Source organism: Python bivittatus, unplaced genomic scaffold, assembly GCF_059951505.1.
Source record: "Python bivittatus isolate LINGU-HERP-01145 unplaced genomic scaffold, Pbiv_v1 ctg000050_np1212, whole genome shotgun sequence".
Taxonomy (NCBI): Eukaryota; Metazoa; Chordata; class Lepidosauria; order Squamata; family Pythonidae; genus Python; species Python bivittatus.
The window spans coordinates 3,562,490-3,588,279 of record NW_028277033.1 but is presented as its reverse complement, the minus strand read 5'-3'; the positions used below and the strand labels follow the sequence as shown (position 1 = coordinate 3,588,279).

Below are 25,790 nucleotides of genomic sequence, written 5' to 3'. Positions count from 1 at the left end.
CAATGTAGATGTTCCAATAGACGCCTGAGTTATGTGTGACTGTGGTAGGATACCAGTAAGCATTCATCTACAGCTCTCTTTTCAATAAAGGAAATAGGAAATTCATGGAAGCCCAACCCTGCACGTGCAACCACCTTTTGTATATTGGTGATTAAATATTTAGAATTGTAGAATCATCGAGATAGAAAGGATCATCTAGTCCGGGGATTCTTTGCCTTAGTCCCTTTCTGGTGTCTCCACCTAGCCAGAAATAAATGAATCAACTCCCAAAGGGATAAGCTGGACAGGGGAAAGAAAGGCAGGAGTTGCCTTCTTGCAATAGGTGATCAGCTGTACTCTTCCTGATAACCACTTTGTAAATGGGAATTCTCTGTTATCACCACTATTTGGGTAAGTGGCCATGATATTCTCTTGAAGATCCAGATTTATACAATAGATTACAATGATTACTTACCCCCCTTGAGTCTAATTTATGTTTGCTACATCCCAGTAGATAGCCAAGCAGGGTTTTTTTTCTGTTTTTTTCCCCTAAAAATGGAGAATCCTCACCTTTGGAGATGCTGTATTTTAATATTCAACACCTACATTATTAGGAACTGCTTTCTTGCCTTTTTCACTTTATTTTTTTTTTCTTCCTTGCAATTTGAGTCTGTTGGTTTTAGATCTTGCCTTCTGAAGTAATAAATAATAAATTTGCTGTATCATCTCTATGGCAGTCCTTCAAATACCTGAAGATGATTACTCATTCTTAGACAACTGTTCTTCAAACTAAATGTATCCAAACTTATCCATCTGTCTTTGGATGCTTGGGTTTACAGCCCATCCTTCTTGACCTCCTCAGACACATTGCATTTAATTTAACCTGAAGTGCAGTTTAAACTGCAGTGCCCAAATTGAACACATTTTGATAGAGTATAATATCAACACTTCTTGCTACCTTCAAATTCTACTTCTGTCTGTTGTAAACTAGTTGTCATTCACCTTCAGTTTTGGCTACTGCTATGAAGAGGCAAGGAAGTGGAAATGGAGTCATCAGAATGGGGCACATATTTTAAAATTTAAGGGAGAAGGGGGATCTTATCTTGCCTTGTAAGTGATGGTTTGGCCTTTTTGGTAATCTGTACATTTTAAAAAAAGACCCTGTGTACTCACTGCTTCAATAATCTTACTTCTTATAGTGAATTCTTGTCATGCTGACCTGGCAGCTTTACATGATTAGGTTAACATTTTAAGAAGAAAGAAGATGGAAGGGTAAAGCAGAGGATGAAAAACAAACAAAAATACCACTAGTTATCAGCCAAGACAAGGTGACAGTCTCCTTGCCCAAGCTTTATAGGGTTTGTTTACTCCCTTTGGAGAAAAAACAGAGGAAAAAAATCCTGACTCTTTCACAGAGAGTAATGAGTCCCACAAACTTCAGGTTTCAGTTCAGCCAAGCATTAATTAGTGCACCTCATTTTTCAAACCTTAATGTGGAACTTTTCTTATGCATGGACAATTTTCTCCATTATCAGTATAATCTATGTCTGAGGTCTAAGATGTCCCATATACCTAATTTGTTTCCATCTGTAAATGTAATGAGCCTTCCCCTCCATTCCTTTATTTAAGGCATTTATAAGGATGCTAAGCAGTTGGACCAAAATCAGTGATGACCTCCTGATGGACACTTGAGAATACTTCAAGTAACTATAGATCTATCTGAAAAAGAGTATTAGATCCACATGTTCTCAAGTTCTTAACATTATTATTATTATTTATTATTTATTTGACTTGTCCCCGCCCATCTCCCCACAACGGGGGACTCTGGGCGGCTTACAACAAACTAAAATCAGAAATACAATTAAAAGTTATAAAAACCAGACATTACACAAATAAAAAAGCTAAAAATCCAAGAGGCCGATAGGGGCCACACCAGGCCGCTAAAGGGCCAGCCAACCCCATTTCTGATATCCTCCCTCCCCGCCCCAGGCCAGATGGCAGAGCCAGGTCTTCAAGTCCCTCCGAAAGGCCTGGAGTGAGGGGCCCTGTCTCACCTCCGGGGGCAAGATGCTCCAAAGGGCGGGGGCCACAGCAGAGAAGGCCTGCCTTCTGGACCCTGCTAGTCGAAGTTCTTTTACCGCGGGGATCCGGAGCATGCCCTCTCTGTGAGATCGAGTGGGACGGGTTGAGATCATGGGGGTGAGGAGGTCCTTCAGGTAACCTGGCCCCATGCCAGGTTACCTGAAGATACATAAGAGCAAAGTCATCAGAGTCTGGCAGAAATCACTTCTCCAGGAGATTATCTGTGTTATCACACTGCACTCATTCTGATCACAGGGTTGTTTTTTTTTTTGCTTCAATTAATTATCTTGAACTTATCCAGTGTTCAATATCAAGTTGACTAGGTACTGTCCTCTTCTCCATTTTTTTGAAGATTTCTGTTGGGAATATATCTGTGTATGTGTGTGTGTATGTGTGTGTGTGTGTGTGTGTAAGGTTTTGGATAGGTACCATGCCATCCACAGGGGGAAATTGGGGGTAAAGTCACATACATTACAATGTTGTTATTCAAAAAACACAAATTATATAAGTCGCGCATTGGGGTCATGATGCATTTGATTCCAATCATGGCTTGTTCATTCTAAACTAGCTTTAAAAAAAAATTGCAATTCTCAATATTCTATCAAGACTATAAGCTATTCTGCTACCTAGAAATAAATACTACTAATGTCAGTTGAGTTGCTAGACTTCTTGGAAAGGAGTTCAACTGAAATCAAAGACGCTTCTGAGTAAAAGTCATTAGCAGTAAAGTTTAAAGTGTTGGAAGCTATGTCACGTTGATTTAATTTGATTTTTTTGTTTTTGTTGTTCATTTGCAATGGTATGTTATCTAATCATAGTTGTTAGGGAATGACTTCCCTTGAATTTTGTGTGAGGCCTGTGCTATAAAACAAGCCCTGAATGCTTCAAGTGCATTTTGGAACTTTTCTATAATAAACTTATTTTTTATTTGTTTTATTTCATATTATTTCAGTGCAGCTCAACTATTCTAATGATTGGGAGGTCCAGAAATCCCAGTTCTATCATTGTCCAAAAGATGTATGCATGAATGTGCGTGCGTGTGTGTGTGTGAGAGAGAGAGAACAAATTGTTGAAATAGGAAGGGGATAAGATTTTCCTGTGTTCTGACAAATTAGGTGCAGGAGTTGTTATACTAGATGCATACAAACACATGGTTGATAATTATTTTCATTCTTGGCAAAACTGAATGAAAGGTGAAGGCAAAGTTTTCCTTGTGGGGATCAAGACTGCCAGATTTCAGACGAATAAACTCAGGAATATTTATACAAATATTCCTTTACAATTTAGGTTGGGTTTTCCCCCCCCCTCAAGCTGCTAAAAGATGGGAGAGGTTGAGGAATAAGAAACGGCTTGGAAGCAAGCGCTGAAGTAATCAACAAGCAGTTACTGGGAGGGAGACTGTCGCCTGGCAGTTGCAGAGAAAAAGGGACAGGAATGCAAAAAAATCTGGCCAAGAAGCAAAGTGTTACACATAAGCATTCCTTCTGCAGCTCCCACAGCATCCTAGAATGAGCGGGTTGAAGATTGGGTCCTTTCTTGCCTCTTCAGAGATTCTAAGTCTTGCAGATACTTAAGGGACCCATTCCAGCTGTTAAAAGTTGATACCAGTTCCCCAAATGGGCTCTGGCTTCTCCCGTTTTGAATGTGACCGACATGCAACACAAAGCTTTAAGGCAGTGTTGTCCAAACTTGGCCCCTTTAAGATGAGTGGACTTCAACTCCCAGAATTCCCCAGCCAGCCATGCTGGCTGGGGAATTCTGGGAGTTGAAGTCCACTCATCTTAAAGGGGCCAAGTTTGGACAACACTGCTTTAAGGGGTAGAATTTGTTCTGTGTTACAGGATTCTTGAAGCAGCCCTGGATTCTCTCCTTTGGAATAAGCATATAGGCAGACAATGCTACTAATGGACATTCCCCTTAATAAGAGAAGCAAAGATCAGCCAGTTGGTTTGCACATTCATAGAGGGTATCTTAAATTGCACAAGATATATTCCAAGTAACATAATATTATTTTTGTGCATTTGCAGGGGAAAAAAAACAAATAAGAAAGGAAGTTCTTGAACAAGACATGTGAGCAATGTCAATAAATTGAGGATGTGGTGAAATAGTCTTCAATTCTTTAACTGAAAAAAAAAAAGTTATTTTAGGAAGGTATTTTTAATGGGCTGTTTTCTCTTTTATACCTTTGGTTTGCCTACCCACCTTCAGTTATAATAGAATAATCTCTGGCAAGTCTGATAAAAACTTCCAGTGTGGTACAAGCTTTTCAGCATATGGGGCCAGAACAGTCTCCCTTTTAGGTCAGACTTAGCTGAATGGAATCAGGAGATCACAAATCATTGATATCAAATGTAAGATGAATATGGGGCAGGGGACATAACATTCAATCCTGACACATCCCACTTTGTAAGAACATTGTGAGTTGATTTGGCATTCCTAAATTCGGAATGAAGTGATGACTACACACCTCCCTTCTACCCTTTTGCTCCCCTGATGAATTATGTTTTCAAGCCTGGTTTGTTTAAATCATGATTAAAAAGCTAACATTTCAACTGTAACAGGAAGCTGGCCTGGGTCAAAATGCTAATGATGTTATGCAAAAAAAAAGAAAGAAAGACAGACATTTTAGACCAGCCATCTAATTGGAACTTGCCATTGACCATAATGACTAAGGTTGCTGGAAATGTAGCATCTATGTGATTCTGGTCTAAATATGTGGCTGTAATTACACTGTATTGAATTAAATGGTATTCTTTTAAGACTTTGTAGTGTGGGTACTTGTATTTCTCTTTTCAAGAACAAACTGGAGATGTATCACTAGATCAGTGCTTATTTCCCCCCCCCCTTTTTTTTTTTGTGATTATATTCCTAAAATATAACAGTCTCACACCTTCATATTAACTTGTTCCTGTTCTTCCTGGTTGTCTTTTCAGCAGACTTAACTGTGTCCTTTTTTCTGTCCCAGGCACATTGTTGTCTGTGGCCACATCACTCTGGAAAGTGTGTCCAACTTCCTGAAGGACTTCCTTCACAAGGACAGGGATGATGTCAACGTAGAAATTGTCTTTCTGCATAAGTAAGTACATTTATGTCACTACTCACAAAAAAAGCATGTGGGACCCTGAAATCTGCAGTAAAATTCTTGGGAAAATACTTTCTCTGTCCCAGTTGCAAACAATGCTAGTAATAGACATTGTTTTTACATTCTGTGGTGCTAAACCACTTATCTAGCTTTTAGAAAATGTTTGTTATAGCCTATAAACTTCTCAGAAGGGTGGGCTGTATTTGGCCTGATAGTTTAAATTTCATAGTCCTGGGGGACATCTTTTCTTAACCACTTAAAAAGATGTCTTGCACCTTTGAAGTGGAAGTATAGGATCTCATTAAGCAGCCCGACTTTTTTCAGGCTTCCACATGAACTGGAAAAAAAGATGCTGTTGCTTTAAGTCATCAGATCAAGTATTTATTACATAGACCAGCATAGTTATTGCTTTAAGAGATCTCATTGTGCAGCCACAATGTATTTTTCAGGCTCACTTCAAATCCTGCAAAAAGTTGGGCTGCTTTAATGAAAAGCAAAGAAGTGCTATGCTTTGCTGAGGTCTGAAAGAACGCCTCCAAATCATTTTTGAAGCATGACTTGCATGATATGTGTGGTTTAGGGACTGAGAATTCTTTTAGGATTTTTATAGGGTCCCCAGTGGGAAAATTTGAGTGGTGAACAAGGATTCTTCAAACACGTTTGTATATAATATTCCCTATCATTCATGCCATAGATTAAGTAATCTCATTAAATGAGAAATCCTCCATATCATTTAAACAGTTGATTACAGATCTCAGTTTTATTGTCTATTGTTTTGAAACCACAAGTCTTCCACTTATGTCCACTTATCCAGATCAGAAATGTCACCAGTCAAAAATAATTCTAGACGTTAACAAGGAGGACCTGAAAAAGTTTCATATACAGTATTTTGCATATTCAAGAAGAGGTTTGAAATCCAACCTGAAAGAGGTTGAAAATGATAATCATACTAAACTAATGTATCATTAAATGATGGTAGTTGAGCATGAAGAACAGAAATTGACCCAGGATGTGCCATTTGGATGTATGTGAAGATTTTAAATTTACCAATGCCAGGATTTAAGTCTTAATGTAATTTTCAAAGTCTGTGGGGATTTCCCTGTGTTTTTGTTTTGTTTTATTTTGCACTGCTTTTCCCAAGATCTAAGTGCTTAGATTATTTTACACTGTCAAATTACGATTTTTAAAAAATTTATTGCGCTAATAACCTGCCCACTAACCACAACTTTAAAGATATATAAATAAGTTGAAATATATAATAAAACAGAGAAAGGAATAAATGCATCAACAAAGACATCATTGGGCAGCAATCAATACATCATGAAAGTCACAGTAACAAATATAGCACTAAATAGTGAAGTTCTAACACTAGTTTTAAATCATTTTTAAAATAGCTGGGAAAATTGGGGTATAGCACGGCATTATAGTTAAAGTTTCATTTGTGACTGAGAAGACCTACTCTGGAACCTCTTGGACCAGTCACTCATTAAGTTAAACCTACAAGGATATACTGTAAGTTGAACAAAAAACAGAATACAAAGAGAAAAGGCAGGATATAGTTCTAACTAATTAAAAATGAATAAAAAGAGTTATTTGCCTGGGTCCAAAAGGACTATAATATTAGTTGCCACTAGGATCTCTGAAGAATATGAAAATACCTTTCTTTTGTGGTCCAGCTGTCTTTCCTTCGGTCTCAGATGAAGATCTAGATAGGGAAATATGAAGATCCACATAGATAACACTTCATGTGTTGTTGACATGGTCCCTAGTTTATTGAAGCTCCTGTAATAATAAATATGTTGGTCTTGAAGATGCCGCAAGACCAGATACAAGACAAAGAGGCCAGAATTTCTGGTTTGACTGCCTTGCTAAATAAACTATAGAAAGAGTGAGATACACCTTCTTAGCTCTACTGGTTTGCAGGAAGAATCCATACGTGTGATGGGAATAATGGAGAAGTTTATTCTGATGAATTCTGGCCTTCTGTGCTCTTCAGACATGCAGCCATTAAGTAATGAATGTTGATGCATGAGCAGACAAGGACATCCTCTTTCTCAGTTCTGTGATCTTATTATTTGTAGTATACAAATACCTGTACATTTATAAATACAAGCTTACAGTACCTTTTACACAGAAGAGGGGCTAGAAAATATGGAAAACTAAAATAATGCTCTCAGGTTTTTTTTATCCTTTTTTTCCAATACCAAATGCACTATCAGCAGTCATGAATGCCTAAAGAACCTGCTGTTACAGTAAAGCTCGTTTCTAATAATAACTGCCTTGATTTTAGATCAGGCAGCTCTACTTTTTTAAAGTGAATTAGTGGGTTTTACAGACAAAAATACAGTTTTGATCAGCTGGGTGTATGACTAATTTGAAACACTCTTACGTGAGTTCTTATCCTGTCTGTCAAAAATTTCACACAGTTGGGACTGTGTAGAAGTACAGGACAAAGCAAAGTGCAAAATACACAAAAGGGTTGCTTTTGATTTGCTTGGATGTAAATTATGAGTGACTGTTGAAAGCATTACTTAGACAGCTCCTGGCATTCAGAGTTATTCTTATGTAGCAGGTCATTGTCAGCCTCACAGAACAGGCAATTTTAGAGTAGTGGAAGTGAGCAGCTTAGTCTTCCCAGGTGGGCTGTGTGTGTGTGTGTGTGTGTGTGTGTGTGTCTTATCACAATGGCTTAAATCACCTTTTCAGTAAAATTAAGCAGTGGACAAAGTGCCTTTGAGCACAAAGTCTTTTGAAATACACCTTCTCTTCTAATTCCAAAGACACAGTGGAAATACTGAACATAATCGCCCTCCCCCAATCCCATTTTTAATCTTTCTGATCCAGAGGTAAAGCAAGGGATGATGTTTTGATGAAGGTGGTAAAGTTCTTGAGAGCTAGTAAGTGCAAAGAAAACAGGGAGGAAAATGATAACGTTTTGTACAACATAGATGCTATGAGCTATTACAAAAGTTGAAACCTTTTGTAACTCTTCAAGAAATAAGTTTTCTCTTTGTCTTTTTTAAATTTAGTATCTCCCCTAACCTTGAGTTGGAAGCTCTTTTTAAACGACACTTCACTCAGGTGGAATTTTTTCAGGGTTCAGTTCTCAATCCTCATGACTTGGCTAGAGTAAAGGTAAGGGTTTCCTTCTATTTTCTACCCCACCATTGGAGAAGAAATTTAACAAACAATGTCTAAAAATGTAAACTGATTTTAAAAATCCTTCTGTCTGAAAACTGAGAGTATGGTCCTGTAAGGAAATCTAGAAACCATTTGTAGAAAACACTGTGTTTTCATTTTCATGGTGCTGTGGCAGAAATCATACCATTCGAGTAGTCTAAAACGATATTGATGGATTACAGCTCAAGAAATCTGAAGTCACTTCAAGTTCAAATTGGCTCAGAAGAAATGTCACAGAAATACCATGCTAGCATTTTGGACTGTCAGAACTTTCCCTCCAAACTAGCCCCTGAGCAATAAAGATATCCAAGGATTTGCTTGTTTTATGATGACAATAAGATTCTTTAGAAAGAAAGGAGGTGGATAATGTAACAATAACAATATGTGAGCAAGTTCAAGTCTGAAGTAGCAACAGTCCAGAATTCTGCTTTTATGAACCAGATAATCATTCTGAACATAACACTTTTCTTGTAGTATTTCAACTGAATAACCCAATGGGGCCATAATAATCTCTGAATCCAACAATAAAGCATTAAGTCTAGACCTCAAAGACTATGTGTATAGTCTCCTATAGAAGCTGAAACCTGTTAGGCCTCGTGCACAGTGTTTTTCAACCTGGGCAAATTCCAGATGTGTGAACTTTGACTCCCAGAATTCTCAACAATGGCCATGCTGCCTGGAGAGTTGTATCCATACATCTGGAGGTTGCTAGGGTTGGGAAATAATGATCTAGATGCATAAGTTTCCTTATGACATCTGGATGTTGAAAGGGGCCCATGAATAATAGAGTTCATTTGTTTATGTATGAAATTACCTGTATGTTTGCCACGTATGATCTCTTAGCCCAGATTCCATGAAAGCCAAATAGGTTAAAAAAAAAGTTGCTTTTTATGTTTTTATGCTTTCTCCTTTGATGTCCAGATAGAGTCAGCAGATGCTTGCCTAATCCTTGCCAACAAATACTGCGCGGATCCAGATGCTGAAGATGCTTCTAATATTATGAGGTAATTTAGATGTAGCGATTTGTATTTAATTTTAAACTTTTCAGTAAAGGAACAGTACTATATGGGTTTCAGTGTACACAGGAAGTTTCAGGTGTGAAATCATTTAATCTCCTATTTTGCAGTGGATCTAGATAAGTGAATGCCAACATGAAGAGCTAAAGAAGCAAGGCAGATGCAAATGCAACATGTGCCAAAAGATTTGGTTAAATACTCAAGGCTCCCAATCTTGGATCTGAAACTGAAACTCCTTTAAATTGGAAATCCACTCTCTGTTTTTCCAGTGTGATGGGATAAAGATGCCAATACTAGTAAACTCGTCTTTCAGAAAGAGATGCTTCTTAAGAGGAGAAATAAGAACCTGACAAAGCAGGAACTGTTGAGATTGTCCTCCCGGTATGATGAATTGAAATTGTTCAAACCAGTTCTTCCTCTCCTGGTTTAAGGATTATATTCCTGGGACTCAATGCATTATTTTTGTGACTGTACCCATTCCCACATATACCACTGGCCATTAGGTCAAATACAAGACTTCCCCATCTCTTGCAAGGATCTGTGATCTTTGTAACTGGCACCATATCAGGAACTTTGGAAACAGACTATTTTTGGAGAGCGCTCAAAAATAAAGCAGGCTTTGGGGAGATGCACAGTGGGTCATCTAAAGCACAACAGCAAAACCTGAATTCTGTCATGGAACAATAAAACTAATGTCCCCATATGGATTGTGGTGTGCACACCTTTGCTGAACACGCATGTGCCAAAGAGTATTTCCCCAATTTAACTTATTCCAGATGCCTTGTCTAGATCTTCCAGTAGACCTAGCCATCATGGCCAATGGGCAGGTATGATGGGAATTGTAATCCAGAACATTAATCTTTGGAGTAATAGATCTAAAGTTATTGGCAAACAGAAAGTATTGACCCCTGCACAGGTCTTCTTTTAGCAATTGATTGATTTTAAGAAAAGGTAAGAATGCTATGGTTCATTTCAAGGGCAGAAAAGTAGACAAGACATGTCAGTGGTAGGGATACTGTACAGTAAAATAACTTTTTTTATTATTTTGTCCATTGCACTCATACATGTTGAATCTAATGGGACCAGTCTGCCCATTTAAAAAACTAAAATGTCAGAGGTGTTCATATCACAACATAACAAGATGAGGAGAACAATTTAAAGAGCCACCATTGGGGTGAGGGAGGCAGTCTGAATAGAAGCACCATTCCATTCACTTTGGTGCAACTTGCAAAGAATTCTTGCATGGACATAGTAAGAACAGTGGAGAGAAACTACAGCAAACTTTGATTTCCTGCCTGTGTGATTCTTAGCTTACAAGTTGGCCTCTTGATTTTAGCAGGCATGTTGAAGCCTTTGAATGGACTACACCAGGCATACTATGCACCTTGCCTTTATCTGTACCTGGTCAGGAAGAGAATCTTCTTCCTGGTGCATTTCAAGCTCCAACTCTTAATTCAAAGAGTTGACCTTAGGTTTCTGGATCTGGGGGCATCACACACAATTCTTGTATAGTTAGATTGAAAACAACATCTCTTGTCTTCACTCACATTAGACAGATAACGTCTATAACAGAAAGTCTAAGCATAGAAATACCAGCATTGGTTTCCTGCTGGACTGCTTGGCAAGTCATTTGACCAACTGACGCATGGGGTAGTGCCTAGCAACCTCATCCAACCATGAAAAAAAATTAGACGGGAGCTGGCTAGTACTTGGGTGGGACACCATTAGGAAACCTCAGGGCCATAGACTAGACTGGGAAGTTAAAAAAAGAAAGGGAAAAAGACACAAGAAGGCAACAACAAATTGTTTCTGCATTTTTGCTAAGAAGACTGCATGGATGGGCTCATGTAGTCACCAGGAACTTGACTAAGGGGAGTCATTATGTTTAGCAGCAGCAACAGGCAAATACGTTATCAAACATCTGCAGATGTTGTCCCACACTGGATGTAACTACAGTATTTTGTTTTGGCGTGGTCTTAAAGGAAATATTTCAATGGATTTGGGGAAGGTTGGATGGAGTCAGCATGCATCAATCTGGCAGCCTCTCTTGGGATACTTTGTCTCAAAAGTTCTGAGAATGCACCCATTCATTTTCCTTGCATCATTTTAATCCAGAAAGAGGACTCCTGCTTTGATATTAAGTTATATGGAGATGAAAGAGAAATCCAGATACAGATTAGTGAACTTCTAAATAGATAAAGGCATGAAAGCTGGGTGACTTTGGGCCAGTCACTCTCTCTCAGCCCAGCTCACCTCACAGGGTTGTTGTTGTGGGGAAAATAGGAGGAAGAAGGTGTATTAGGTACTCCACCTTGAGTTATTTATAAAAATAATGAAGGCAGGATAAAAAAAAAATCTAAAACAAACAAACAAACAAAAAGATTCCATGTATTTTTTAAAAGGAAGAAATGATTATTGGGTGAAAAGAATTCTCTTATGCATTTACAGAACAAATGAATTTAATTTAAAATGTCCAAAAGCTTAATTTAAATGTTATAAAGGAGAATTGGGGATAAATGTCTCTGAAAATGGTTTTTTGCTTATCAATCAGAATAGGTTAGGAAACCAGATCTGCAAAATTCCTGTCTGTCTGTACTGCAACAACTCTTGACATATATATTGGGGTTTGGATGGGAAAAATAGAAAAGGAGACTAGCCGTAATTGCAGGCTAACCTGCTATGTGGGGGGAGGGGGGGCTGTTCTAGTTTGCCTTGACTTATTGTGACTTGCTTTATCAGAAAAGAGTCAATTTGAGAACAAGTCATAAAGAACCACTTCTCCCCTTCCGTTCCCTTTGATCCTCTGGCCCAGGATTGTGTTTACTCCTTTTGCTTTCTTATAGGGGAAAGAGGATAACACCATCTTGATTCCTTGTTCAGATGTATGTCTTTCTTTTAACCATCATCCCATTAGGAATAGTGCCGAGGGCAAGTTGATACAAGTACAAGAATAAAAACTAAAACTAAAATTCCACCATATCCCAAAAACAGTAGAAATCAACCCCACCCCCACCCCAAATTGGAGAAAAATAGCTTACCTCAGACGCAAGACTTCAACAACGGGGAAAATAATTAACTCAAAAACCATGCTCACAGTCATAAGCAGTGGGGATAAATTAGCTTAGACAAGTATTGCATATACAAAAAAAATAAAATAAAAAGCCTCAGGGAAACAAGTATTTTATTTATTTATTTATTTATTTAGTTAGTTAGTTAGTTAGCTAGTTATTATTAAATTTGTATGCTGCCCATCTCCCCCAACGGGTGACTCTGGGCGGCTCACAATAAAAACCATTAAAAAAATATTTTTATAAATAAAAATTTATAAATGAGAGAATGGCTTAATTAGCACGCCTACCCCATAGCCAAGAAAATGACGCAATAATTCTGATCATAAAAAGCAAAAACGAAGGAAATCTCTTTGCCAAATATGGCTGTGAGTTGAGGGAATATCAGATGTTGGAAGACAAATGTGGTTTCTGGTGAAAATGTTGAGTGGTAGGACTTATTTAGAGAGAAATTAAAAATAGAACAAGAATGGGATATAATGACTTGTTCCCGAAAAGGACTTCACTTCTGGGTTTCTTATGAAGGTTTGTTATCCTTGTGAACTACCTAGAGAAGCTGAGATACCAGATGCTTTCGCTTCAAAGAAGATGGAGTTAGAAGAGTCTAAGAAGCCATGAAGTCAACAATCTTCCTTAGTTGAGGAATCCAAATTAAAGGATCCCAGACAGATGGGTATCTGGTTGAACATATACAATGAAGAAGATCTTCCAAGACAAAAACTGATGACAAACCACCACATAATACCATAATGATTCCTGTTGATTATCTTAACATCCTGAGAGACTTGAAACTTGTAAACATTGTAAAAGAGCCATATTAGTCTACCATAGCCAAAAATCAGGAGGAATCTCGTAATACCTTGTCTGACTAGCACATTTTATTAAAAGGCAAAACTTCCATGAGCTGGAGCTCACTTCATTAGATGCGTGCAATGGTTATGATAATGAAGTGAGCTATAGCTCATAGAAGCTTTTGCCTTTTAATAAAATATGTTAATCAGAAAAGGTGCTACCAGACTCCTCGTGATTTAAAACTTGTAAATATATTAAGCTTTAAATCTCTGCCCTCACCCCCCAAAAAGAAAAAGAAAAAAAAAGTAAGATGCTATCATAACAGGCTTGCAACTCCATCTTCTCATTATTTATCTATTTACATATTTATACGATGTTTGTATGCTGCCTATTTCATATATTATTGACCTACTGCTGCATGAAATCTTCTGTGGCTATTTTCTCGTTCTTTTACTTGGCATTCAGATAGAAATACCCTTAGTCCTAGAGACGTTTATCATGGAATAAAAATAAATTGATAATTATGACACAGAGAAACACAGAAAGCTGATTCTGATTTAGGACAGAGAGCAAGGAAACATTGACAGTACATTTTGGGATTGTTTGAAAACAGTGTAAATGTCCACAGAGTGCAATGAAGTACAATTATTTCAATCCAGAGAAGTTGGCATCTACAGCGTGAGTAAATGGACAAGTTAGATATAGAATTTTGGAATAGATTTAAACCCATGTTATTTGCAGTTGGTTCCACATTGGAACTACTACAGACAGCTTATTGTTACCAGCTTTCTGTAGGTAGTAACCAAATAGTAAATTCATTTTGATCAGATTCTAGTCTTATATTATGGTTTAGAGTGAGAGGGGATTTCCCCCCTTTTTCCCCTTTTTATTTTTGATCTGGGCTTCATGGGAAACTGGTTTTGAAAAATCAGGACAACTTTATTGAAGTTGACTACCAAGAATTTATTATATAGCTACTGTGATGTTTGAACAACTGTGCTAAGCCAGTATCATAAATATGAAACTGTTTCTGAATTAAAATTACAAGAATTGCCTTTTTTTCCCCCTTTTTAGAGTAATTTCCATAAAGAACTACCATCCCAAAATAAGAATAATCACTCAGATGCTGCAGTATCACAATAAGGTAATGAATACTCTGAATAATATTTGCCATGAAGGTTTCCTGTTAAAAGATTTCTCTGATAAATTGCCTGAGAAGACTCTAAAATACAGACATTGAGACATAATGTCTAAGATACTTATTGCTCAATTAAATTATACCTCTTCAAAGTCTTTAAGGATACTCACAGGTTGCATTAATATTACTTCATATATTGCTACCACTTCACTTGATTAATGGTCAAATCATTGGCCAGGGTGTTTGTGGGACTGTCTGTCTCCCTTCACCTCTGTTTGCCCCACTGCATCTAGTGAGAAAGGCGTGTTCTTGTTTCTCTCCACTAAACGATGTCATCTTGTCAGACCCAGGAGATCCAGATGGCCCCAACCCTGTTAGCCTTTCCTAAGGCATTGAAAACCTGGTTGTTCCCCCAAGCATTTGGGCTAGAAATTTAAGTGAGCTCTGCCAGTTTGTGTTGTTTTCTTAAAAGTTGAATAAGTTGTTATGCTGTGGGACATTGTGGCTTGGATTGTTTAATTTTGGAAAAATTATTGTATTTAACTTTGTACACCACCCAGAGTCACTGTTGTAAAGGGTGGTCATATAAATCGAATAAATAAATAAATTTCTATTTATACTGGGCAAATGAGATAGAGCACAAAGCTACTCCAGGTGAGAAAAAGTCAGAGAAGTTATTTGGACATAAGGAAAAAAAAATACATGAGCCTCTCTCAAACAGTCTAATTATTATGTTGATTTTATAACAGACTATCTCCTTGATCCTTTTTTCTCTAGGGTGGCTTTGCTATCTGTCTTGATGCTATCAAGTAGGTTTGTGGTAAATTGCATGGTTAAAATACCAACTTTTGAGGAATCATAAACTTGCATTTCTACTTTTGATTTTCAAGTGGAAGGCAGGTTCCTCTCTTCTGCAGAATTGATTGCTATTAATATTATTACAGTGTAGTAACATTGCCTGTGTTCCTGGCAATCAGACTACTCTTATTCCAATGTAAGTGACCCATCAAGGTCATTGTTACCTAATGTTGTACCAAAATAAAATAGTATGTTGCTCTTTCTTATCATGACATTATTTTCTCCTATTTTTCACTATAAGGCACATTTGATCAATCACTGTCTTGGTGCAGTTTCATCATTGCCTTCTTATCAGTCATCTATTAAGCACAAATTGTCTTATGTGGGACTGACAGCTATTTCTAGTGGGGGGGGGATGCAAATGTATTCTTCATTCCTGAGGTACTCCATGCTGAACATCTGTCTGTGTCCTCTTGAGGAAACGTCCACATGCTTGCATTTCTCCCTGTGAAAAAAAATCACATTTTTAATACGTGAAGTCCATGAACCAAATTATGGTGGTAGCTTTTTTTATCCCTGGGAGTAGGGCAGTCTATTTGCACAATAATGAGAAAAATGGACAAGTAACTTATAGTAAATATCCCCTGTGGTTGGCTAATATGAAGAATTAAAAATATAGAGTTTGGCTCTCGAATCACTTCCTTATTTCAAATCTCCTGTCATTGGGGTTGCTCTTGCAAGTGAAACATTAGCTACCCACTAACATGTTCTCTGAGACAGCCATGGGACAACTGGAGGAGAAACATCTGAATTGTACCACAATCAGCTGAATGTGGGGAGAAGCAGCATTCACACCTTTGTCTGTAGGAAGATTCCAGTTCAGAATGCAAAGACTATCTTTGTGCTTTTCCATGTATGTATAGGCACAACTTTTGGGGTTTGTAGCTTCCTACATTTTAATCTGACCCTTGATTTTAATGTAGGACCTTTTTCCCTTTGGTCAGCATGAGTGTGAATATTTTTAATGTGGTTTCATATTGAAGGAAGGAAGGAAGGCAGGCAGGCAGGCAGGCAGGAAGGGTGGGTTCAGTTTATCTGATTCTACTAGATCAATGTTTTTCAACTGTAGCAACTCTAAGATACGTGGACATCAACTCCCAGAATTCCTCATGCTGGCAGGGGAATTCTGGGAGTTGAAGTCCTCACATCTTAGAGTTGCCAAGGTTGAGAAACACTGCTCTAGATCCTCAACTTCAGCAACTTTAAGATGTGTGGACTTCAACTCCCAGAATTCCCCAGCCAGCAGCATTCTGGGAGTTGAAGTCCACATATCTTAAAATTGCTGAGATTGAGAAGCCCTGTGCTAGATGAAGGGTTGAACCCTTAATTCCCTGCTTATTAAGACAGTCTATCTGGCTATTCTTGGAAATCAGATGGTAGAGCAGCTAGAATCCTTAGTATGATCCACCTGGATCCTTCTTAGGTGAAAGGGAGATAGAAAAGACTCAGATGTGTTTCCCAGTTTGGAGGGCTCAATGTTTTATATACTGTTGCTCCCCAGTTAGCTAGCTTCGCAGGAATCAGACATGAACCAGAACAGCCGAAAGGAAACACAATTTGGTGACTCTAAATTATGGGTCCTCTGCCTAACCCTCCCCACTCAGCAGTCATTCTATCATATGGGGAGCTAGCAGGAGTAACAAAGCTGTGATAGTTGTGTAAGATGTAGAAATTAAATTCGGCAGTGGATCTAATTAGATAAAAGTGCTCTTCATGTTCATTTTTTTCACAGGAAGAGTAATTTTAGGAGGGACACCTTTACTTGATTCCGGAAAGAAAGGGATTAGAGACTGACAAAGTTGCGTAAATACCTGTGATTGTGGTTTACAGAATGAAGAGTTAGAGAGAAAACGTATTATTTTAACTGCCGGGAAACAGAAGAGAGGAAGTCAAAGAAAAAAGAAAAAGAAAGGAAAAAACCCACCAGATGACCACCCAACATTTCTCTTACGGCCATCTAGGCTTGCCATTTCTGGCCAGGAGTTCCCCCCCCCCCAAAAAAAGTGCGATTCATGCTTTCAGTAAAATGTGTTTCTTAAAAAAGCAAAAGCTTTCAGAGGAGGAGGAAGATAAGGAAGTCAGAGCCATGCTTTCCAACATATTACAGTTTAAATAGAAGCTTTTTTGCTTCCCAAAGGGAAACACTGTACATATGCCCTGCAACTTGAGTGGCTCTGGAATTTTTAAAAGTGAAAAATGAGGAACTGTAAAGATGTTCCCTTCCCTTTCCTCTCCCCCTCTTGTCTTCCCCCCTGCTCACCATCCTGAGATCGTAAGATGCATAATCAAGGATTTGAGGGATGCATGATTTACCTGTGTTTTTCTGTTGCAGGCCCATCTGCTAAATATTCCAAGCTGGAATTGGAAAGAAGGCGATGATGCCATATGCCTTGCGGAGCTTAAGCTGGGGTTTATTGCCCAGAGCTGCCTGGCACCGGGCCTATCAACAATGCTGGCAAACCTCTTCTCAATGAGATCATTTATAAAGGTAGTGTCTCATTTTATTAGGGGATATTTAATGGGATTCAATTTGTCATGGGGCTGAGTAGAGTGCACAGCTTAAACTCAAAACAGAAAGAAATACATCAACATTAAAACACAGAACAATATATACCAAAGAAAAATAAAACCCTTTGCTATTACAAATTGGGCAAGGGGCCAGGTTCCTTCCTAATTATATTGTTATTTTTATCTGGCACATCCATGGCCATTAGAGATTTTTCAAAGTGCAATCTTTCTGACTCTTTATTTCTGTTAGATAAACCACATGTTTATCAACATAGAAATCCTTTGCAGTTAAAAATATGATCTCTATGCAATCCATATGGCAACAAACCACCAACAGGAAAAAAAAAAAAAGACATAACAGTTTTTCTTTCTTGAATTTTTTCCCCTCCATCAATTGGCTTTGTATCCCAGACTGCAAGTATAAATATGGAACATGCATCTGTACCAAAGCCCAAACCTCCAATGATAATAATTCATTCATTCATTCATTCATTTCATTTCATTTCATTCAAGAGGATCTTTGATATTTATGAGAAAATCGTAATAATGTATCCCAGTAATGCTCAAACATTCTCAGGCATTTGTACCAGTTTCTTCCCTTAGTATTAATTTGCTCTGATTAATTTTTTGGGCCACTCTGTCCAGATTGGGAATTTGGATTCTTTTGGACAAATGGAATCCAATGAAATGAACTGCGGTCTCGGAAAGCCATGGACTGGAAGAGTTTGGTAACATGTACAGTCAACATGAAAATAGTTATCAGCAGTCTTTACTACAGCATAACCAATCTTGCAAGCTGAGATTGGAAGATGCTATTAGAGATGCTACTGAATGGAATACATTTGTTCTACTTTAGTCCCAGAATTGCTTTTAATATTTAAATATTACGAGACAAGGAAGGGATGAAATCCACTTATTCTCCCCACCCCACCCCCCCGCAACCCACATAGTTCACATTTGTTGTCTCCTGAATGGCTTTGTAGTGTTTGTCTTCTGTCTCATTAAACAACCTTCTTCTTCTTTTGGATGGTGGGGAGAACATTTATGAAGTTCCATTCTGCTGATCCTGAAAATCTCTTCCTCCTGAAACATTTGGAGCTGCGGTAGGATTCCTCAAGGAGCTTGCCTCAAGTTTCTCTCCATGAATAGATAGCAGCTTGGGGTGGGGTGGGGTGTTGTCTTGTCCTCTCCCTGCTCCTCTTGAAGAAAGGAAAAATCCCCTCCTGAATAAACACGATCGGTTTGGCTTATGGAGGACTAATCCTCAGCATTTCCTTAGTGATATTAGAACTCAGTATTATTCAATGCTCATGATGCAGGACAATCTTTTTTTTAAAAAAGGTTTCATACAATGTTTAATTTATACCCCATTTGCCTTCACCTTTGCAGGTGAGAACATTAGTTAAAGTAATCTGGTCTCACATTGTCTGAGCTACCATGTCATTTCTTTGTTTTTTTACTTAGCACATAGAGCGAACCCAGCTAGCCATGGTCTGTTCACCCATTTCCAACCTTTCCCTTTGTGTTAATCATTGCATCGTCATTATATATGTTTGAAGGCCACCATAAAAGGTATGAGTTGGAAACATGGAACCCACAAGCATCTAACTGGGAGTCCATGTTCCAAGGCCCTTCCATTAAACAATGACATCTGATTGGACCCAGAATTGTGCCTTCTCTGTGGCAACACCTACGTTATAGAAAGACTGTATTCCAATATCATGAAGTCTGTTGCCACTTCAAAGAGAGATTTAAAGGATTCTACCCCTTTGTCTGGATTAAAAAGGTCCTGGGGAGATGATGATGATGATGATGATGATGATGATGATGATGATGATGACGACGACAGCAACAACAACAGCAGCAATGATGCACAAGGCATCAGGAAACATCATTACAGCCAGCAACAACTTTGTTGAAAAGTGTCCTGTGCAAGGTTATTCTACAGCTCCCACCCTACCGCCACCCCACCCCCAGTGTTTCTGGGACAAGGCAGCAGCCTTCTCAATTTCTCACATGTTTTCAGACTAATGAGGAAATGCTTCAGGCAAATAAATTCAGAGCATAATATACATGTTAGAAGATTGGCAGAAAAATCTTAGCAGAAGTCCTGCCATTTTGGGAAAATAGATTGAAATGGAGAGTTTCCTTTCCCTCATTCTTCCCAGCTGATTACAGAGTGATAGAAAACATCATAAATATTTCATTTGTCAATGACAAATCTACATGATCAGGAGTGACACTGCACGCATTTAAATGATTATGGCTTAATTTTGCAGCCAAGGTATTTCAGTAACCTCTCTACCCAACATTAGCAGCAAAACAAACCTAGAAAACTTGCAGTTGAATATTTTGTTTCTTTTGCTTTTAGAGCAGCAGTTTTCATATGGAACATCTTAATTTGCAGCAAACTTGCACAAAGGAAAATAAATCCAAGATAACCCAAGTCCATGCCATTCTGTTGCGCATAACTGAAGGGATTTATGAAAATGCTTCAAGTTAAAAAAAAAACAAAACAGAAATGTAATGAGCAGAATTCCAAGCAATGGCTTCTGCTAGTGAACAGTGTTCAAGTTGAGTAGAAGTCCATTGTAGGTAAAATAGCAAAGCATTGATCAATGTGTCAACATTTTTAGGCTCCTTCATCCTCCCCTTTTGCTTGTCCTTTCTGAATGAGAAAGAAAAATGGGAGGAGAAGAAACAGTAGCCTGGTTCACCTTCTCCCAAGGCAGCAGCTGAGATATAATTCAAAATTTAAAACAATTGTGGCAAAGAGGAATGGGGAAGAAGCCTCCTTGAAAGACATCTTCCTGAAGGACATCCTGCAACCAGACAGTCCTATAGGCAGGCTCTGAAACTGGAAACTTGCAGCCCTATTGCTGAAGCCACAGAATGATTTGACTGTGAATTATAACCCTAGAGTTGGAAAGGATTATAATATTTAGGCCAGTGAATCCCAACCCAGTTCAAGGCAGGAGTCTGAATGAAAGCCATACTATAGATTTGCTCTCCAGAAATATCTATCACGTCTCCCTATTTATTGCCGGTGCCTTGTCTCTCCTCAAAGGAAACTTAGCATCAGAATATTCTACTGCCTGAGGCAAGGCAGTGATTGTTTCTTTTTGATGTATTTCGAGGGGACAGACAAAATATTCAATCTTACAGATGAGATACGAAGCATGTCAACTACTTTATAAGGTCCAGACTTCTTTAAACTTTCTCCTCCTTCCTCATCTTTTCCCTCAAATCTCCCTTCCTTACTTCTTTGTCTTGCCTCTGTGCTCTGTTCCTTTGAGCTGTTGGGCTGCACCATTTTCCAGCCCTGTTTCTCTTAAACAAGTGAGAGTGGAGTTTCATCATCTTCTTACCAAAACATTTTTGCTGGAGTTTCTCCCCTCTCCCCACCAGCATTTTCACTGCTACTTCTTTTTTCCCCCAATCTATCTTTTAGAATACCTGCTTATAATTTTGTATTTGCATGAGAAGGAGAGATTATAATCATTCTTAGAATGTCAAGTCCTTCCAAAATAAGTGAATATGCTTGTGTAAACTCTTACATTTATATAACCTCTAGGGCTTTCCATTCATAGTTCATAACAAAATAAAATACGCAGTTCACAGGTTTCCACTCCAATTCTGCTATTCCCCCTCAAATTAACCATATTTATAAGAGTATTGGGTGTGGGCGAGAAAGAAGCAAATGTTGTGTTTCTCTACCAAAGCCAAACTAGCTCATTGTTTTAAAGAGGGTGATCAGGAATCACATGTAAACAGTCGCTGAACTTCAGTGGCATTGTTAGTTGCAAATCTGATATAACATGTGAATGTATGCAAGAAAGATCATCTGATGGTAGGTCAATCAATCAAACTATGGCATAACTTTATGTGGAGTTTTCCCTCATTGGTGCCCTGTTTATAGGAAAATAAGGACATGTATACTTCCTCATCCTAATTTAAATCCTGCATCCGTTTAGCCACTCCATGTGTCTGATGAAATGTGCCATAGTTCATAAATCTTATGCCTTTTAATAAAATGTGTCTTCCTGATTTTTGACTATCTTTGATTAACATGGCTCTTCCCATACAATGTTTGCCATGAGAGTTCCTAGAGGGTGAGGACTACGGGACAGGTTTCCAAGGTGTCGTACTTCTCCCCAAGAAGCTGGACTGGTACACATAAAGAGGCACACAAGAATAAAAGAACTTCTGATGTATATCTTTAATCAGTATCGAGGTTCTTGTACCTCTGCACAACCTACGTAGAGGGTTAGTAGCAACTCTTTTGTTGAGTCGTAGGGATATTTTCTATCTGTTTCTTGTTTTGGGAATGGCCAGATCTGATATCAGGCTGTGTTTTTGACCATTTGAGAAACAACTCCCACACAAGGGTCATAGAGATTTTTTAAATTGTGATGAGATCAGGTGATCCTGTTAGAACTGTTTTTTTATTATTATTATTATTTTTTAATTGCATTCTGGGAGGATGAAGCCAGTTAACAGCAGTATGGCACCATGTCCTGACAACAGTAATAGGGTTTGAGTGTCATTATATGATTTTCCCATATCATGTTATAGTTTGCTTTAAACATGTTAAAGCATGTTCAACAAGCAATAATAATGTGATGAGCATGCCATGCTAAACTGTAAACCATAGTTTACAAATCATAATTGCTGTGTTCACCTATCAGGCTGAGCCAAAACCAAACCAGACATATTTGGCCTAATGCAATGAGGGAATCAACCCCTTGATTTGATCTCACTAGCTAATTTTTTGGCTGCAAGGTTATATTTATGAGATACTTAGGACTGATTTGCTGAGTACAGAATGCAAAAACAAGGGGTGAATGTAAGTGAGCCAGAAAGTTTTGTAATAAATTCATACGTGATTTTTAAAAAGCACTTCAAATGGCAGGAGGAACAACTGTTTGCTTTCCTTTTATGAAAACCCTGTGATTCAAAATAACACTCCAAGTTAGTTGAGCCCTGTGATTGCTGATATTAGATACGTTAAATCACTTGTTTCTATACAATATTGGCTAATAAAGTTGTAAGAACAACAGTGGATTTCATTTCAGCACAAAGGTTTTAGCTATAAAACTTTTGTTTGTTTTGCTGAATAAACTCATTCAAGGCATTGGGTATAAATCTCTCTTTATTAAGTATTGTAGTTGAAGAAGATAGATGTGCTAGTTTCTTTTCAATACATGGACAGGCCCAGGTTTTATCACCACTTCATTTTTGTTTTTGTGGATTTACTGGAAGAACTTGATATATTTCTCAAATGTCTTTGGATAGTTCAGAAGATGGATCTCTTCTGCTTGTGAGATGATAAACATTTCCAAACTGTATCAGAGTAAAAAATCAGTTGTAAATGAAAAGTTTGGAAAGAGAAGGCTACTTTTAAGTTTTTATTGAGCAGCATAATCATAAAAGGGAGCTACAGTCCTATAATGTTTGACTGGTGGTGATTCTTATCTAAAAACCATGTTCCACTGGGTCCTTGGGAATATCTGGGGCAGTATCCTGCCTGTCAATTTTGGAGCTTTGCAAAAGTGCAGAAAGAAGATACGGTAACTCACTTGTGCTTCAAGTGAACAGCACTTTGCCAGTTTGATGATGACTGTAATGAGTTGAGCAAAAAGACTGTTTTTTTTCAAGCATTGTAGAAACTAGGTTCTTGAATGTTTGTGAAGTTCCTAGAAAGGTATCTAATTTTCGGAATTAATCCAACCCAATGCATATTTCATTCCAAGTGGTAAAGCATTGTTTTACTAAGTTTGCATTCCCCAAAGCTCTCGCAACATATAAAAAGATTAATCGAAAATATCCACATGTTAAATTTTGCCAGCAGCAATTTTGCACAAGAAATTTTCTTAAATATGCTTTCTTTGCATCTAGTCAATAATCAAAAGGGGAAGAAGGTCTTCAACTAGCTGCAGAGTCAAGCACTGTTCCCTTATTCCAGGGAATACCACATCAACAGTAGGACTTCTGGATGTACTTTGTAAAGTGCATGGAAATTTACTAAAGAAAGAGTTGGACATTCAATAATAACAATAAGCCATGAACCCATGCTGTTGCATGCCTAATGAACTGCTTAATAGTGGAGACTTAATGTAGAAAAATAATCATTGGAATATTGTTGACTGAAAAATTATTCGGGAATTATTAAAGTAATACGTATAGGACAGAGTGGTAAAGCTAACTTAACAAGCCCATGTGGTTTAAAAGTCAATTCCAGAGTTTAGGGTTTCCAAAAGGTATTTAATGCCAATAGCTATCACCAAGCACTAAATCAGATGAGCAGGCTAGTCGAGCAGGGCACTTTTTATCCAGGTAAGATTTCAGACTGAAGAATTTGTAGTCACGTGATTCATGTCTTCAGATGCGTTGGTCATCTGATCTTTTTTTTTACAAAGCCCTTTTCAGAGGTTCTCTACCCAAAAGAATGAAAGGACAGAAATCCATTTGTTCTAGCAAGTTGTTACCCTTCTTTAGGACTTACTAATCCTTTCATTAATAATTAAGTATTCATTAAATTCTTTTTAATTAAGTAGCTGTTAATTCATTACCAGCTTGAAGGAGTCATGCCCAGTCTAACGCAATGTTTTCCTTTTTTGACCGAATCCCACTTCCATGTTTTTCCGCCTTGTGATCCATTTCTCTTTTCATGACTGGCCCTCCAGCCCTCTTGTAAACATTCCCCATGCTGATAAACAGACACATTTGTTTATATATACAGACGTTTGTATACCATCTACTTCCTAAGACTCAAGGTGATTTACAAAATGACAAAGATAAATACACAGACATATGTCTATTTGCTGCAGCCCATGGGGGAAGCCAGCTATTCAGGCAAAAGAGAATAAAATATTCTGCACAGTCATCAAAGCTCCTTAAGATCCCTGTATCCTATACATATTATATTAGTGACAATCCAGACATAAACATGATCATAAATACAACTGTTTTCCAAGGTTTGCATATGTTTTCCCACCATCTTTTTCTTCCTGTTGATTATTCATAGAACCATGTATAAAAACTTAGCAGGCATAATTCAGAGCTTTTTTTTTTTAAAGAAAAGTTGAATATCAATACCAACCTTAATTATCTGAAATTGATTTGTGTTATTCACATCCATTTCCTGTTAAAAATGTAGCTAGAGACTACAGTGCTTTTTCCTTCCTCCATCTCCTTTCTAGATTGAAGAGGACACATGGCAGAAGTACTACCTGGAAGGAGTTGCTAATGAAATGTACACAGAGTATCTTTCTAGTGCCTTTGTTGGTCTGTCATTCCCTACTGTTTGTGAGTAAGTACTTTTACAACCATTAAGTCTTCTTCTTTCAAAGAGATCTTTCTTCTAAATCCTAATATGATTGTTGGCTAAAGTGATGAAAAACAAAGTACTAAAGCCATAGCAACACTGAAGATTTCCTCCAATGCAAAAGTCCTCCATGCGCTTGATATCAGATAGTAAAGTGTGATTTGGAAGCCCACTAGTAATCCAATTTTAGGGCTTCTTAAAACCATAATAAGGGCTTTGTGTATTCTGCAGTCATGCTATGCCAGTGTAGAAACTGGTATTTGGTACAAAAATCAGTAGCACAACACAATACATTGAACCTTAAAAAAGGACAGAAGGAACATGTTTGTAGGCTATACAGTTGTGAAAATTGTCTTTCAAAGCAGGGCAGGCTTCATTTGGCAGTTGAAGAGCACAGGAGGTAGATGATGGTAAACTTCTAAACCCCTCTTCCGGCTTTATATCCACATAATTTAATCACCAATGTTAAAATCACTGTGTATTAGCCAGTCTATACAATTTTAATAATGGAAAAATGTGTTTTGCTCTGGATACTTGAAATTACATATATCTGCAGAGATGAATAAGACTTCCATTGATAAGAGGGTGGACTTTTAGCTTGCTGTATATCATTGTCCATGGCTAGCAGATCCAAAATTTAGTTATATTTTCTTAAATCTCTTTCCCTCACATGTACATTCCAATATTCAGCAAAAATCTAATTTTGACATCCATATGATTACACTTAACATTAAATAGTCATCTAAATAGCAGGGATATG

At 37.8% G+C, this 25,790-nt stretch overlaps 1 protein-coding gene across 4 annotated transcripts in view; it reads left to right on the top strand.

Annotated features, from left to right (window-relative positions):
• KCNMA1 (potassium calcium-activated channel subfamily M alpha 1) overlaps nt 1-25,790 on the top strand; it is a 523,843-nt gene that overhangs the window by 348,213 nt on the left and 149,840 nt on the right. For all 4 annotated transcript variants that reach the window (XM_088128983.1, XM_088128982.1, XM_088128975.1 and 1 more), the window contains exons 10-15: nt 5,027-5,137; nt 8,173-8,278; nt 9,245-9,327; nt 14,274-14,343; nt 17,528-17,683; nt 24,906-25,015. In XM_088128983.1, the coding sequence (XP_087985109.1) occupies nt 5,027-5,137; nt 8,173-8,278; nt 9,245-9,327; nt 14,274-14,343; nt 17,528-17,683; nt 24,906-25,015 (636 nt within the window). The remainder of the gene's footprint in view (nt 1-5,026; nt 5,138-8,172; nt 8,279-9,244; nt 9,328-14,273; nt 14,344-17,527; nt 17,684-24,905; nt 25,016-25,790) is intronic.